General features: G+C 32.1%; 4 protein-coding genes across 7 annotated transcripts; 2 read left to right on the forward strand and 2 right to left on the reverse strand.

Moving 5' to 3' along the window:
* Window positions 1–1095: 1095 nt before the first annotated feature.
* Window positions 1096–5055, reverse strand: LOC125061564 (probable dolichyl pyrophosphate Glc1Man9GlcNAc2 alpha-1,3-glucosyltransferase). Of its 3 annotated transcripts, none has more exons than XM_047667038.1 (8): window positions 4806–5050; window positions 4447–4719; window positions 4216–4381; window positions 3902–4144; window positions 3729–3834; window positions 3223–3421; window positions 2352–2438; window positions 1096–1726 (listed from the first exon to the last, which is right to left on the reverse strand). In XM_047667038.1, exons 1-8 carry the CDS (start codon window positions 4862–4864, stop codon window positions 1255–1257), a joined length of 1605 nt encoding a protein of 534 aa, XP_047522994.1. In that variant the 5' UTR covers window positions 4865–5050; the 3' UTR covers window positions 1096–1254. The 3 variants fall into 3 exon arrangements, with proteins under 3 accessions (XP_047522994.1, XP_047522995.1, XP_047522996.1); XM_047667039.1 differs by having other exon boundaries at window positions 4216–4363; window positions 4806–5048; XM_047667040.1 differs by lacking the exons at window positions 1096–1726; window positions 2352–2438 and having other exon boundaries at window positions 3286–3421; window positions 3729–3823; window positions 4806–5055.
* Window positions 5056–8519: 3464 nt separating this feature from the next.
* Window positions 8520–9547, forward strand: LOC125061340 (transmembrane protein 60). Its single transcript, XM_047666733.1, has one exon. It carries the CDS (start codon window positions 8747–8749, stop codon window positions 9152–9154), a length of 408 nt encoding a protein of 135 aa, XP_047522689.1. The 5' UTR covers window positions 8520–8746; the 3' UTR covers window positions 9155–9547.
* Window positions 9332–11181, forward strand: LOC125061339. Of its 2 annotated transcripts, none has more exons than XM_047666731.1 (3): window positions 9332–9547; window positions 9925–10159; window positions 10720–11181. In XM_047666731.1, exons 1-3 carry the CDS (start codon window positions 9332–9334, stop codon window positions 10917–10919), a joined length of 651 nt encoding a protein of 216 aa, XP_047522687.1. In that variant the 3' UTR covers window positions 10920–11181. The 2 variants fall into 2 exon arrangements, with proteins under 2 accessions (XP_047522687.1, XP_047522688.1); XM_047666732.1 differs by having other exon boundaries at window positions 9928–10159.
* On the reverse strand, window positions 11179–14477 carry LOC125061338 (anaphase-promoting complex subunit 4). Its single transcript, XM_047666729.1, has 6 exons — window positions 14206–14477; window positions 13938–14041; window positions 13667–13855; window positions 12927–13470; window positions 12587–12786; window positions 11179–12406 (listed from the first exon to the last, which is right to left on the reverse strand). The coding sequence occupies exons 1-6, from the start codon at window positions 14312–14314 to the stop codon at window positions 11198–11200; spliced, it is 2355 nt and encodes a 784-aa protein (XP_047522685.1). The 5' UTR covers window positions 14315–14477; the 3' UTR covers window positions 11179–11197.
* Window positions 14478–14647: the final 170 nt, after the last annotated feature.

The raw sequence follows: 14647 nt of genomic DNA on the forward strand, positions 1-14647 counted from the left end.
CGTAAAATTTTACTCTCATAAATTTTTCATAACGCGCCTAAAGAAGTATAACTTCAAAAATCAATATTTTGGATCAATAATCACATTCGAGGAAGGCCCGCAAAAGATTTATTACAAATGTACCACGATTTGCAAGACGACTCCGTTCAAAACTAGTTTTCAAGAGCATACGCAGCGGATTCCGCTTTACTGGCTTACTCCGCTTTGCTTTACTCTTTTGCAGTGGAAGTAATTTTATGAAATATAATAAAACAAGTTCAGCGAGTTTCATATGGAGTCCGTGAGAAACTCACTAACCTCGTATGTGACTCTTTCAACTCGCTCACTCCGCTTTGGTGGAAGCACATGTATGAAAATCATCGTTACGAGTATAGCGGAGTCCGAAACGGACCCGTTCCACTCGCAGTAGCGGGCATTATGCCCTAAGTGTGCTTAATCAAGAGACTCATCCACGATCCAAGTATATTCTGTTAGCTTTTATTATTTATTTAATAATATTCTAAATAATTTATGAAACATATTCTTTTGCTACAAGTGCGCATGTGGAATAATTACTCATTGCCTCGTTCGGTTATTTACGAAATGTTACGAATTGACTCGAATAACTGCCCGAAGTGGGAAGGTCGAGTCAGAGTGGGGACGAGGGCATAAAACATCTGGTAACACATGCGCACAGGCCATTCCTTTGTTCAAGTTGGTGTTTGTACATTTTACGTAGGGTCAGTGTGTGAAATATAGTAAATCAAGTCATCATTGGAGTGTTTAATTTCCTACCCTAAGAACCAGATCAACTAGCCCTAACAATTCTTAATAAAAGCACTACAATATCGATAGTTATCTTTCGTGCACAAAGAGACGTTATCTCTAATAATAAATAGGTATTACATCAGCTCAGCTCAGTTCCGGAAGCACTGATTATTCAAACATTTAATTACGGGCGGTAAGTTTTATAACTTTCGATTTCATATATTTTTCAATCTTTACTAAATTCAGATCTGATTACGGCCAACGAGCTTGACAACAAGCTACAAACATACATACTACGGGTATTATATCAGCTATTAAATTTTTTTAACGGGTACAAAAATAAAAGACTGTAGTAATAAAAATTTATTAATAAAAAAGAATACTCTCGATACAAATAGCATTCAATTATTAAATCCACTAATAAATATAAATTAAACATGACAGTTTTATTACCCTTTTGTGTATAACAATACTAAGAACGCAATTACATCAGATATCTTTGGATAATTATTTACCTTTCCTGTGATACCGTAAAGTCCTTGCGGTTAATAAAGTGGGAACTCTGCTTACGTTGAATGTTAAAAAATAATAATAATAAGTCAACCAAGAATATATAATTCCGACCGAACAATACAACGAGGTTATCATTAGTGGTAAAAAGGGGTATCTTTTATCAAACCCTAAAGAGGAATGCAATATATCATAAATGAAAAGTAGTAGGAAACCATACAAATATAACGATTCGTACCAATTCAACATTGGCAAAATCATAAAGCCACGCCTCCTTGGCTTTTTAGTCTTTGGATCGTCGTACAATCTGGGTACGTTGACAAATCCCATCGCACAATGTGTCAATAGTAAAAATAATTTTATCGCACCAAGATTTTTTGGATACAAAAGCGGAAAGAGCGAATAGTGTCCCGCAGTTGATAGTATTAAGTAGCATTTTCCGTCGTCTTCACCTAATACGGAGAGGAAACTGAAAATAATATATTTAAATATAGTTCTGGTTTTATAAATCCTAATCCACACGCTTTGAGACCATAGAGTTACTCCATATTTGTAAATGAATTAATTTAAAAACCATAAATAACATATTATTTACTTTTGTTATGTCAGTCACGTGACATTTTGTGTGTGCATATTAAGTATGTCTGAGAATCGGACATCTATTTTTCATCCCCCTAAATGTTAAGGGTAGTCCACCCCCATTTTTTTTTTTAATTTTCAGTTAAAAAACATTTTTATTTTTTTATGCTACAGCATTAAATAATACATACAACCCCTACGTACAATTTTCACCTCTACGATCAACCCCTATTTTTTATTATAAATGATACACATGACAAAACGACGTTTGCCAGGTCAGCTAGTTGTAATATAATAAAATGTATATTTTGTTTAATCCAAAAATGACAATTAACACTTGACATTTGATTACGCCATCTTGTCTAGAAAAGCGTTTTGGCGGGTTCTTAAAATTATGTTTCATTTGGTTTCTATGCACTAGTGACTAGAGTAAATATCAGATTTTTCAGTGCCTATGGAAAATATTTTCAATCAGCCCATTTAAGCCCGAATTTGCAATTTTGTGATTATCTTACCTCAATGGTATTAGTGCCATCAATATTGCTTTTTCATGAACATGCCAACCAAACATGAACGCACATGTTGCACATACCGTCAAACACCTAAAAAATGTTTTTATTAATTATTAATAATTTATTATATAGATTAATTATTATATATATTGGTAACTATGTACACCTGTAACATGTATATTAAGAAAGAGGTTTTAGTTTTCATTTCCAGTTTCCAAATCAAAGGCATAGAAAAAACAAGTCGCAGCCACACTTTTTAATTGGTTAACAAATTAAATTGCAAGGCAAATTGCTATTTGCTCATTGTGTATTTTTAAATATAATATATTTATTTATTTTCTCAAATTCCTACAGCTACTCACTAAACAATATCCAAAAATTTACATTGAACAAAGAACAGTTTAACCTAATAAATTCTAAATTCTAAGATTCATTGATCATTATAATTTAAAGGAAGAATAACAAAACCATTATTAATAAGATACCTGAGTTTTTTTTTTTTTATAGACCTTTGTATGAAATTGACAGTTGACGAAAGTTAATTATTTTAACAGATTTTAACTTACACCAGTTTTTTAAATAATTAAAAAAACTGTTTGTTATGTTTTAAATACACACATGTTTATTTTGATGTTATTTGTACGGTTTTATTTACTTTATTTGGTTTACATTATCAAATATGAGTGAAATGGAAGCACAAAGAGTATTTTATCCATCGCCAAAAATGGATTGTCTTCGTAGGGTTTGGTTATTGGGATGCAGATAGGAGATCGATCGACTGTCACGGTCTGATCTCTGATTGTTTTCGTTGTTGTTGGATTGATTATTGGGTTTAGGCGTTAGTCAGGTAGATAAATATGCAATCAATAATTACCTTATAAAACTCATATTTCGATACCTCCTATCTGCCCCAAGGTGCCATAGTTTTATCAACGCTGGTAACATTGACATCAGTGTGAATAGAAAAGTGACACTGGGTCTTATTGTTGGCAACACTGAATGTTCAAACTCCTGCACAAGACCACCAGTCATAGAAGCCACATTACTTGATGCATTGAATCCAAATTTTTTCACTAAAATAATAAGTTTAAGAAATTTACATATTTTTTTAGTTGTTTACATATGGCAAAAAAAGCATTGTTAGTGTAGCGGTTATGACTGTAATGCTTCTCTTAGATTGTGCTGACTAAGCACTCATAAATATTTATATGTCTGTCATAGAATGCCTTATATGACTATACATATAATCGTAGTACATAGTATAATATAAAGCAGCATGCATGAGACTCAAAAATTAACAAGTTGAGCATGGAAGGCTGATCACATCCTTACCTATAAACCGGGTTTATTATCACACAAGTAATATGTATTTATACTTACATATAAATAGCAAAACTTTATCAGCAAAATTATACAATGCCCAAAAGTTTGGAGCCCAGTAAGCATGCGACAACCCTCTTTTGAATGGAAACAACCTGGAAAGTAACTGTAGAATAAATGGCATTAAGAAATAATTATTCACATAATAAAATTTCTAGATATCACACCCTTACCTGTGGTAATTGGTGAATAAAAGGTCCAAATGAAAGTGCAAACACAGCAATTACTGTAGTACCTAACTTTGTTAGATTAGTGAATGAAAATGAGTACCAAGGAGTATGTACACCATCCTTAGAAGAGACCGTAAAGCAGTAGGCACGCAGTAAAAATACAACATATACTGGTGCTATGTACATATAAATATGCTTAAAATTTAATAAAATTGCAAACCATAATGCTGTCTGTATAACATTACCCTGAAAATAAAAAAATACAAAATTAGCCAGTGATGAAGAAATATTTAATTTACATTACATAATTTACTTACTTTAATCATATGTGAAATGGAAATAAGCATTAGTCCATATAAAAATCCATTATACTGAAAATGTATATGGTCAACCATTAATAATCCAGGATTAGCAACCAATAATATAAATACCAGTAGTTTCCCATTGTCTAGCAAGTCGGAACACCTGGAACATAATTTTATTCTTTTTAATTTATTAGAACTATATTAGATGTAAAAACTAGGTTGGTGATAATAACATAAACTTACTGTTTCACTCCGTAAATATAAAATAGATCTAAAACAATTACAGATAATCTCTGAAATATTACAGTCACCTCTGAGGCATAATATAAATTTTCAATCTTCAACATCTCAGGGTCAAAATATTTGGCTACATGTGACAAAGCATACTCCAACCAGGCAAAAAACGGAGGATAATCTAGAGTCCATTCTGAAGTCGATTCAAAATACCACTGATCAATAGACTTATTGTGGGTAATTGCTAACCAATTTCTGTGAACCTCAAAATCTGTTGACCGACTGAAACACGGCAAAAGGTATAATATAAATATTCTGACATATTTGTCAAATATATTACATATATTTCCTATTTTAGAACAACTTACTAAAGCGGCATAAACAATAATTTCACCGCAGTTACTATTACTGTTACTTGAGTTATCATGGTGCACTAGGTACTGCATTAGCAGACAAAATTATTCTTAAACTATGAATGACCACACGATTGTAAGACTATTTAATGTTTGATACATTTAAATTTAACAATTTTCTACTAATATTTTACGTCGGTAAATTCTGTACATGACATACCGGTTGGAGCCTGGCGGTTTCGTAATTTTCATTTAGAAGTTCTACCGACTAGTGACTACCGTCTACGTTTAAGATCGTCAACTGTCAAGTATATGTTAACACTTGACACTGACAGTCGACACTAGACAATATTGAACATAGAATAATGTTTCTAGTAATTATTTTTGTTCATTAAGCTGCGCATACACAGGCAACTAAAATTGCTCAATTCCAGTCAATACTCGTCAACTATGACGTCACGACTACATCAAGCAATTTACGGCAACGGCAACAAACATCAATACTGCGCAATACAATATTGAGCAATATGGCGCAACTTCATCAACTAGGCAATACTGTCCTACACGAGCATTCCAGTATTCGCTCGCTATGGACGACATTGTTCTTGCTGCGGCGGCTTGTAGCGCTAGTTTTATTATTAATCGAAAACAAAAAAGAAAGAAAAGGAATAGGCGTATCTGGGTGCGATCGTTTTTGGCAAAGAGGCCGCAATTTTAATTGTGTAAAGAATTAGATGATATATTATTTAAAAAAATTACTAGAATGTCACGAACAGACTTTGAATTACTTTTGAATAAAGTAATTAGAAATTATTATTATTCAGACCTCTCGCTCTCCCTGCGGAAGCAAGACGGTAAGCCGCAAAACAAACAGTGCGAAAGAGATATATACAAAAATTGCTAGGAATTTCAAGTCCATTGGATATTCGTCAATTCGTATCTGCGACATTGAGCGATATTCAATATCTGGAGCAATTAGAAGCAATATCGCCGAAATAATTTATTGAAATTGCTCCATTAATTGCTCCAAATCGGTCCATTCGTGTCGCCGAGCACTTATTGCCCTCGTGTATGCGCACCTTTACAATAGATATAACTGAAAAAAGACAAGGATAATTATTCAAAAATGGGGTTGACCTTAAAAATGTAACTGTTTATTAATTAAACTGTAAACAAACCATGTAAGAAGTAATCATTTATTTTGATACAAAAATATTTACAGCAGTTTTTAAAATCCTTTTATGTCTCTTTTATAGTTTTGTATTTATAGTTGTTAGGAATTTTGGTTTTGGTTTTATAATAAAACTAGTAGACTCGGCCAAGCGTTGCTGTGGCTAAGGTTTTTGTTACAGATGTTAAATAGTATCTTATGTGAAACGTTGGTACTTTCAACACAGCGCGGCGCCATCTGTTAGAATTGTGATTTGTGACTGTCAAATAATAACAGACAAATAATTATCAATAAATTAAAATTGCGACTATAATTTGAGATTTAAACTATCCTATCTCTCAAGTTGGATCGAACTGCACATGGTGTGCAAATTTGATTGATATCGGTTCGGTAGTTTAGGAGTCCATTGAGGACAAACATTGTGACACGAGATTTATATTATATTAAGATAATGGAATGTGGAAAAAAGGTGAGAAAGATTAAGAAATGAAAGATGAAAAGTTGTATGTGGTTTTTGATTTAAGTGTTGAGTCTAAAGTTACCTATATGAAGTTGTGTTTGTTATGTGTTATGATTTATTAGTTGAGTTGAGTTGTTTAAACCTCGTAAAAAAAAATGGATAGCAAGAAGAAAGGTTCTCGGAGCATCTAACAATCTTTGTTTAGAGTTACAAACAGAAAATGAAGATGATTAAGGAGATGTTTCGTATGAACAGAACCCAATTTTATTTTTTGTTAGGTAAAGTTGGTTATTCTATACAAGGCTTGCGGTGTATCTTAATTTTTGTATTCCATATTCACGCCTCTTTATTGGTAAAGTTCTATTACCCTTAAAGTCTCTTCGTTCGTCCACGCAACCATTATTAAAATATCGCCAAAAATATTGATGGATGTTTCTAGAAGAAAAGTTTTTTTTCATAACACAAAACAATCATTTTATATAAAATTGAAATAGGCATTCCAATATTTGAAATTAAAAACTTTTTCTTCACACAAGTGTAGCCTGCCATTACTAAAGGGGGATAAACACGGGTCGATATTTGCCGTGCGGCTAGTCGCTTCACAAATCGCCTCATCAAGACGCATCGCTAGCCCATTTACACAGGTTACTAAAATCGCATGCGGCTCGGTCATTTCCATCGAAAATGTTGAGCAGAATAGCCGTTTGTGTCGGAATTGAAATAATTAATTATTCAATCATTCAACAATTGCTTAAAGAACAAAGAGAGAAGAAAAAACAAAAGGAAAGAAGAAAACGTAATGTTTGGGTACGAGGATGGATTTCTCGACGTAAGGTTTCATAGCATTCCAAAAACTGTATGGTGTTATTTTTATTCATGGTTGTCACGATACATATACACAAAATCGCTGTAGTAAATAAATACACGTGCATGCGCGAAACACCTTCATGCGGCGGGCGATCGCCTGCAGGCTGCAACTGATCGTTTACACCGTACACGGTCGATTTTAGTCACCAGTCGCATGCGGCCGGTCGCCGCGCGCCAAAGTCAGATGCTACCCAACTTTGGGGCTTGCGGCTTTAGTCACTTGCGACTTACCCGAATTGCCATTTAGATGGTCGATTTACGCCGCGCGTCTTTAATCACCCGTGTAAACCCCCTATTACCTATTTACACAGGTGACTAAAATTGCATGCGGCTCGGTCATTTTCTTTCAAAATGTTGAGCAGAATGTGCGTTTTCCAATTACAGCACTAGAGCGCATTTTGCGGCATAATGCTCAACGTTGAGTGTTCCAACTACAGCAACGCTTCGCACAATTGAGCACTCTCAAAACGAATGCTCTCGCGTGCTTCTCGCAAACAATACCAACACAGTGACACAAAATTGACCAGTATTTTTCTTTAAGTTGGCATTTATCGAAATTTTCGTTAGTAAATTTTATTTATTGTTGAAAATTTTGTAAGGCTTTCATTTCGTCGTAGATTTTGAAAATAATTAAAGTTATTTCAAACTGCTAAAAAAAAAAAATATTAGTATGGATGAAGGTATAAATAGTTACTTTTTTTATATTCCACATTTAAAATATGAATACAATTTTATTTTAAAATTCGGATCTGTAAACAAATTTATTTTACAGAATTATACTTTAGAAAAAATTGCAATGGTTTTGAAAAAGTATATAATTTTTTTAGAAATCATTAAAAAATATTACTCAAAACGTAAATGATGTAAACTTCTTACATGAAACTAAATATTTTACTGTTAATTTAGCTTGTTAAAATCTTATATTCTTTAAAGGTTTTCTCTTATTTCAGTAAAAAAATGTTAATGAAATAATTTGATTATTAAATTAAGCGTAAAAAGTTTTCAACCAATTATTATTGTTTACCACATTATTTATACATTAATGAGGTTGCACAGTGACAGCACTGTGTTGGTATTGTTTGCGAGAGCATTCGTTTTGAGAGTGCTCAATTGTGCGAAGCGTTGCTGTAAGTGTAGTTGGAACACTCAACGTTGAGCATTATGCCGCAAAATGCGCTCTAGTGCTGTAATTGGAAAACGCACAACCTTTATGCATTAGTATTGTGAGTCTGTGGCCTAACTGTAGGCCCAAGTGGGTTGTCTGCCTTATTATTTAGTATTTACTATTCGAGTTGTTTCATATTTGTAAATTTCTAATTGATTTTGAGATTATCATGAAACAAAGATCAACGTTAATTCATGGGTAGAGTTCAGTGATATGACTTAATTAATAACCTCGAAACATTTGAATATCAAACCGCTTTGAAAAACCCAAGGTTTTATTGTACTAATCCAGTTATGGCGATATTGCATCGGGCTCTTTTTACTTGGTTTATTTTCTTAGTATTTTTAATACTACTATGTTTACGGCTAGAATCAAGAACACATTGGAATTGGTTCATTGTCTTTATTCCTATGTGGGTTTATGATAGCATTTTATTAATATATGTTATCTTCCACATGGTATCTCACTGTAGGAACGGCATCGAAAGATTTCGTGGAACAATAAACAAAAATGTTTGGTACATTACTGCCATAGGACTAAAAATGGCTGCTCAAATTATTATATGTATTAAACTAGAATATACGAAAGTAAATCTTCCAATCTATGTTGTAATGACACCTATCTGGATGCTGCTGCCCGTTCTGTGTGTGGAGGTTTTCATGCACCTACTAAAAAATCCAAGTAGAAGTAGTAGATACTAAGTTTATCTACTTTCTATTTCTGAGGACAACTGGTATGAAATTATTAATAATGACCATGTGACTTTGAGATAATTTTAAACTTGGCAGAGATCCATTGACATCAGTAAGATGTTTGCACAAGTTTTGGTTATTTGTGGTGATATAACTATACCAAATAAGTGATTTCATTTGGATTAAATGCCATCAATCATGAGTAATCTCCCTGATGTGAAGTCAAGTATGATTACAGAAGTACCTGTAGGAAGTACTGCAATTTTGAACTGCAATAGCAATGACTATGAACATAATTTTATGTTCTGGCTGTTTGACAAAAGTACAGTAATTGGTCCAGGGAATAATCACGATGAAAAGAAGTTCAAATATGAAGTTTTATCAGGACGGCTTCACATTGATGTAAGTTTCTTCCAACCTATCTAAACCAAATTGTTTACTTGAATGCCTTAAGTTAGGCTGTAAACAAAAACAATCACACAAACAGCACTTATAGATTCAGAAATGTTTTTTTTCTAGTTCAAAGTAAGTTATCAGCTCTCTGTGCTTGATCTACTTTTTGAGTCTTGAGCATGCTGGTTTCCTCTCTGTGCAATCAAGTGATAAACTGGCACAGAGAGAGTAGACCAATGATGTACCGCCGGGATTTGAACCTATAACCTCAGGGCTGAGAATCATATGCTCAAGCCACTAGGCAATGAGTAGTGACTTTCTATGAAAGCTCATTTTTTGTGGATTGGAATGACATTAAAGTAAATTTAAAAAATTATTAATTACAGAAGGTATCACCAGCCGAGTCCGGTTATTACAAATGTGTTTCCAAGACCCTTGATGGATCTGGAATATCTGTTGGTGAAGTTGAAATGATAGTCAAAGGGTCAACATTCTCATCCATGGATGCTGTGAAATTGGTTGCCATTATTATATCCATCCTTGTGATTATAGCCTGTGCTGTAATTTATTATAGGTTGAAGAAACAGTGGAAACAGTATGATGGCAGAAAAGTTGTACCAGGTTTGTATAATTTATTATCTTATCATTGTCTATTCATTTGTTCACTATGACAAAATATTGTTTCTTATAGCATATTATGTTAACAACAATGATCTCAGAGACTCCCATAAAATGTTATTTTAACTTTATAAGAGTTTCTAAGCAAATGTCCATTTTTAACATACTAAATGTGTATTTTTGATGTGAAACATCTAGACGCACACAATGATGATGGTATATATATATCGACCAATTGTCACAGTAATACCGTCCTCAGAGGCAACATAAAATATAACTATTACCGAAGTCACTGATTAAACGAATTAAGTAGTCACGATTTGAAATAAATTCGTAAATTTTTGTATTTAATGAAAATAAATGTTTATTCAATAAATAGTAAACAGTAGTAATATTTTATTTTATCATTATGATATATTTAGTTCCTATCACAATCTGTTCTTTTCTGCATATAACTTTTACAAAATAATGTCGATGTTTCACATCTGCCAGACGTCCCGTGACGTCTCACATTTAAATTTGTAATGTGTTGAATACTCTTCATATTTTTTTCTTATTTTTAGCGGATGATGATGAAGATGAAGACGGCGATGAAATTTACAATCGTACAACCACAACAATGCCTGAACCCGTTGCTGGTCCCAGTAGTAATCCATCATCAGAACAACTTTTGTATGGCATTGATAATCAAGGTTTAGATACTGATTTTAATTCAGTGTTTGAAAATATCCAGATAAAATCACCACAAGCCAGCCTAATATAGTTTTATGCATTGTTTCTCTTTAGGCCTACGACTCAGATAGTCTAAATATTGCATCTGTTTTACTGATCATGAGATATCACATATATTAGCATAATATTGTCCTGTCAGAAGTATAGATTTCATACAACTTTAGGCAAAGGTTAACTGTTTTAAAATTGTAATTAATAATTAGTAACTAATTAATTTTATTAGGAGTAAGGAATAGATGTGATATAATTTTGTATTATCATAATTAAAATTATAAATAAAAACATTTAAGTATACCTCCATGAATTTATTTAAAATGAAATATTTTCCCTTGTTGAGTTCTTATCACTGGTCTGTCTAGTTTCACCTTGTGTAATATTTGATTGTGATGTAGAATCAAAAATATCATCATCTTCTTCTTCACTATTAATTTCCATTTCAAATATTTTCACTTTTCTTTGAATATTTGATAACACTACGGCAACTTTTCTTGCTCCCGAAACAGCTATTTTTTGTCCATAAATTTTTTCCATAACTTTATAAACACTAGGATCAAGAAGTGGGGCAAGATCAGTATGTGGTAGATGTTGGTTGAAAATTAAATTTTTACATTTCATATTGAACTCCGTAGCCTTTTCCATGGCTACCATTAAAGGTAATTGAACAAATACCGTACTATCCTCAGAAGATGGATGTTTCAAAAGTAGAGATAAATTTTCAGATGAATAAAATTGTATGTCTAATATTTCTAAATTTTCACCTTGATCACTACTGTCCTTAAGCAGACTAGTTGAAAAAACATATTGACATGTTGATGCAGAGTATCGCTCTTTTACACTAACAGACATGAAATATAGAATTTGTGAATTACCCTTTGTATTTACTAAAGCCATCATAAATCTTTGTTGGTCGACATCAAATATTTGTGACGTCTTAAAACTATCTTCTACTTCCAAAGGGGCATCTGTGTCATAACATTTAATGTTAAAAAGGGCAGAGAAATTTTGGGCAATATCTTTATGGTGTATATCAAATACTTCTTCAATGTGTTTTGTCATATGGTTTTGTTGTTGGATAAGAGAATACTTTTTAAATTCATCTATGCAAAATATTGTATCGTTATCTTTGGACAAACACAAATTCTCTTTTAAGATTTTATGCCACGGATTGTCATCATTGTCTGGAAGAATTGTCAATTCCTGATCCTGTAGATATTGGCCTAGTCTTTCTAAATTAAACTTTACCGGTTTATCTGTCGACTCCGATGTGTCCACTTGAACATTATCAAAGTTGTATAAAAAGTCTGCTATATGCGTAAGTTCCTGCTGTGTTATCTTAACAATTTCACTGGGAGTTTGTTCATCTAACAGACGAACAATGACAACAAACAGCCACCGGAAAAATGCTTTGTAGTTTCTCATTGATACATCGATTACTTGCTGCAGTTCAAGGCATTTGTTCAAAAAAGCAAAGCAGGCTCTTACTGCAGCGGTCACCTTTTGCTCATCTAAACCCAATATCTAAAATTATAAATTAATACATTTTATATAAATTTTAAAAATGTACAAAGTTACATAATTCTAATTAAATAAATTAATATTGATAATCTACAATGGATTCATTGGTCATTGCAATAAACAAAACAATATAATCCAATTAAATAATTATAAGGCAAATTTTTTAAATTACATATTACTAACCTTATATCTATCAGGAATTTTTGCATGACCTCGTAACTCAGACAAATGGTATACAAGATTTTGGCCAATAATATTTAGTTTCTTCAATACTAGTTTTTGAATAGTTGAATAACTTAATTCAACCGAGGTACCAAACTTCTTAAGACCTTTTGCTGTTAAATCTCTTAAAAGAAACCCTTCTAAATCATCAGAAGGTACACCTGGAAATAAAATAGGGCTTTAAAATTTTAAGTATGCTTAGTAAAAAAACTGAAATCTCTTTTTCGTATTTAATAACACTGGCCAACTTATTTGCTCCCACACTAGTTCATATGCAATTTAAGCAAAAAAATGTATGTACCTAACATTAATAATTCTAATAAATCGGCCGAAACACCTCCTTCTGGAACTGTAGATGCATATAAAGCCATTTTAGTATCCATTTCTAGAAGAATATGTTCCCAAGCTTCTGTTACAGCTTTCATAGTTCGAGTCAGGCGTGACAATAATTGATATATTTGTATCTGTGAATTTGCTACTATTGACAGCTCTTCTGAATATGCTGATAGAACACTTGTGTTGATAATTGACACCATAATCCTATTAGTGCATCTCTCTAGATATAAAACCTGCATTATACTGAAGTCATCAGAGAGTTGGATGTCAAGAATTTTGTAGTTGCCTTGGGGGTCATTTGTAAATTGTGATAAGTGAATACTTCTATAAGGATGTCTACCAAATACACTTATAAATATTGTGCCTGTACCATATGCAACTATTAACAAATTTAATTGGTTAAATTGCTCTGAACTATCTTTGAACTCTGTATCATTTTCATTGGTATTTTGAGTTTTGTAAGAAGTATTTGGCATAGGTGGATTTTGTAAAAACAAACTGGAATCATCCTGAAAACATAAATTTATAATATACTTATAATAGACAACATAAAGTTACATTACCATTTTAAATAATAAAGAAACTAAGTGACTTAAAAAAGGTATTAAACCTTATTAAAAATTTGTGAAACAAACAAGAAACAGGGTGTGTCCTGTAGGAAGTAATAATATATAATAGGCCTTCAGTTATAAATATTCAACATACATAAATATTATATTCTGTAGTGCTTTCCAAAGTACCACATTTAAGAGCCCAGCATATGCATGAAATACCATATTTCTTAAATTCTGTCTCATCCTTAAATTCCTGAACAAAGTCATATTTATCAATAACTGATTTATCTTCAATATCAATAACATAAACACTTCCATTATTATAACCAACAGCTAATGCCTGAAAAAGAAAAGTATTTATGAATTCACAAATATTGCAGGTGTCATATTATATTTTTTTAAGAATACATATAAATATTTACTTTCCCATCGGGTCTCCATGCCATAGAATCAACTTTTGTGTTTTCTTTGGGTGGTGGTAAACTCCAAACTTTCTGCCAATGTAATCTATGTACCTGCACTTCACCTAAAAATAAAAAGTTCATTACATTACTGTAATAATTGAAAATGTGTGTCGCTTTATATTTTATTGCTTTATTTATAAATTGATTTGAAACCCAGAATTTTCTTGATATAGGACTAAGTATGAGATTTTATTGTTGAATTTTCGAAAAGGCAATTTTAACTTACCTTTCAAATTACTTATAGCTATTAAATCCAATCGATGACTCCAAATCATAAGATCTATTTGATTCGCAACATGCCTCTCTTCCATTTGTCTCATTCCAGAATTATACATTTTTCGCAGTTTATAACGTCAATATTTCTTAAAAGTCGTATATGAATCTTTTTTTAAATAAATTTATACGTTAAACACCCCAGGTTAACATTTGTACATACAAGTGTATTAATATTAATTTTACCGGTTTAACATTTTTTTTTTAGTCCATACATAACATTACATACATCAGTTAAAACTTAAAGTTGATTACAATGTTTCAAATATTGAAATATTTGAAACATTGTAATCAACTTTGACACTTGAGTGACATCTGACGTGCAACACTTACAACTATAACTTTGTTCAATTAGCTTATCCCTTTATTTCCTTTTGATGTGTTTGTTTATTTTT

The sequence above is a fragment of the Pieris napi genome, chromosome 23 (genome assembly GCF_905475465.1).
Source record: "Pieris napi chromosome 23, ilPieNapi1.2, whole genome shotgun sequence".
Lineage (NCBI taxonomy): Eukaryota > Metazoa > Arthropoda > Insecta > Lepidoptera > Pieridae > Pieris > Pieris napi.

Excerpts from the sequence above, each read along its gene's own strand:
- LOC125061564 (XM_047667038.1), bottom strand. The coding sequence starts at position 4,864 with ATGATAACTCAAGTAACAGTAATAGTAACTGCGGTGAAATTATTGTTT. Across the intron at positions 4,382-4,446 it reads TATATTTACGGAGTGAAACA|AATAAAATTATGTTCCAGGT; the intron begins GTAAGTTTATGT and ends TAAATTAAAAAG. Across the intron at positions 1,727-2,351 it reads ATGGCACTAATACCATTGAG|TTTCCTCTCCGTATTAGGTG; the intron begins GTAAGATAATCA and ends TATTATTTTCAG.
- LOC125061340 (XM_047666733.1), top strand. The coding sequence starts at position 8,747 with ATGGCGATATTGCATCGGGCTCTTTTTACTTGGTTTATTTTCTTAGTA.
- LOC125061339 (XM_047666731.1), top strand. The coding sequence starts at position 9,332 with ATGCCATCAATCATGAGTAATCTCCCTGATGTGAAGTCAAGTATGATT. Across the intron at positions 9,548-9,924 it reads CAGGACGGCTTCACATTGAT|AAGGTATCACCAGCCGAGTC; the intron begins GTAAGTTTCTTC and ends TATTAATTACAG. Across the intron at positions 10,160-10,719 it reads TGGCAGAAAAGTTGTACCAG|CGGATGATGATGAAGATGAA; the intron begins GTTTGTATAATT and ends TCTTATTTTTAG.
- LOC125061338 (XM_047666729.1), bottom strand. The coding sequence starts at position 14,314 with ATGTATAATTCTGGAATGAGACAAATGGAAGAGAGGCATGTTGCGAAT. Across the intron at positions 13,856-13,937 it reads CATGGAGACCCGATGGGAAA|GCATTAGCTGTTGGTTATAA; the intron begins GTAAATATTTAT and ends TTTCTTTTTCAG. Across the intron at positions 12,407-12,586 it reads AAATTCCTGATAGATATAAG|ATATTGGGTTTAGATGAGCA; the intron begins GTTAGTAATATG and ends TTATAATTTTAG.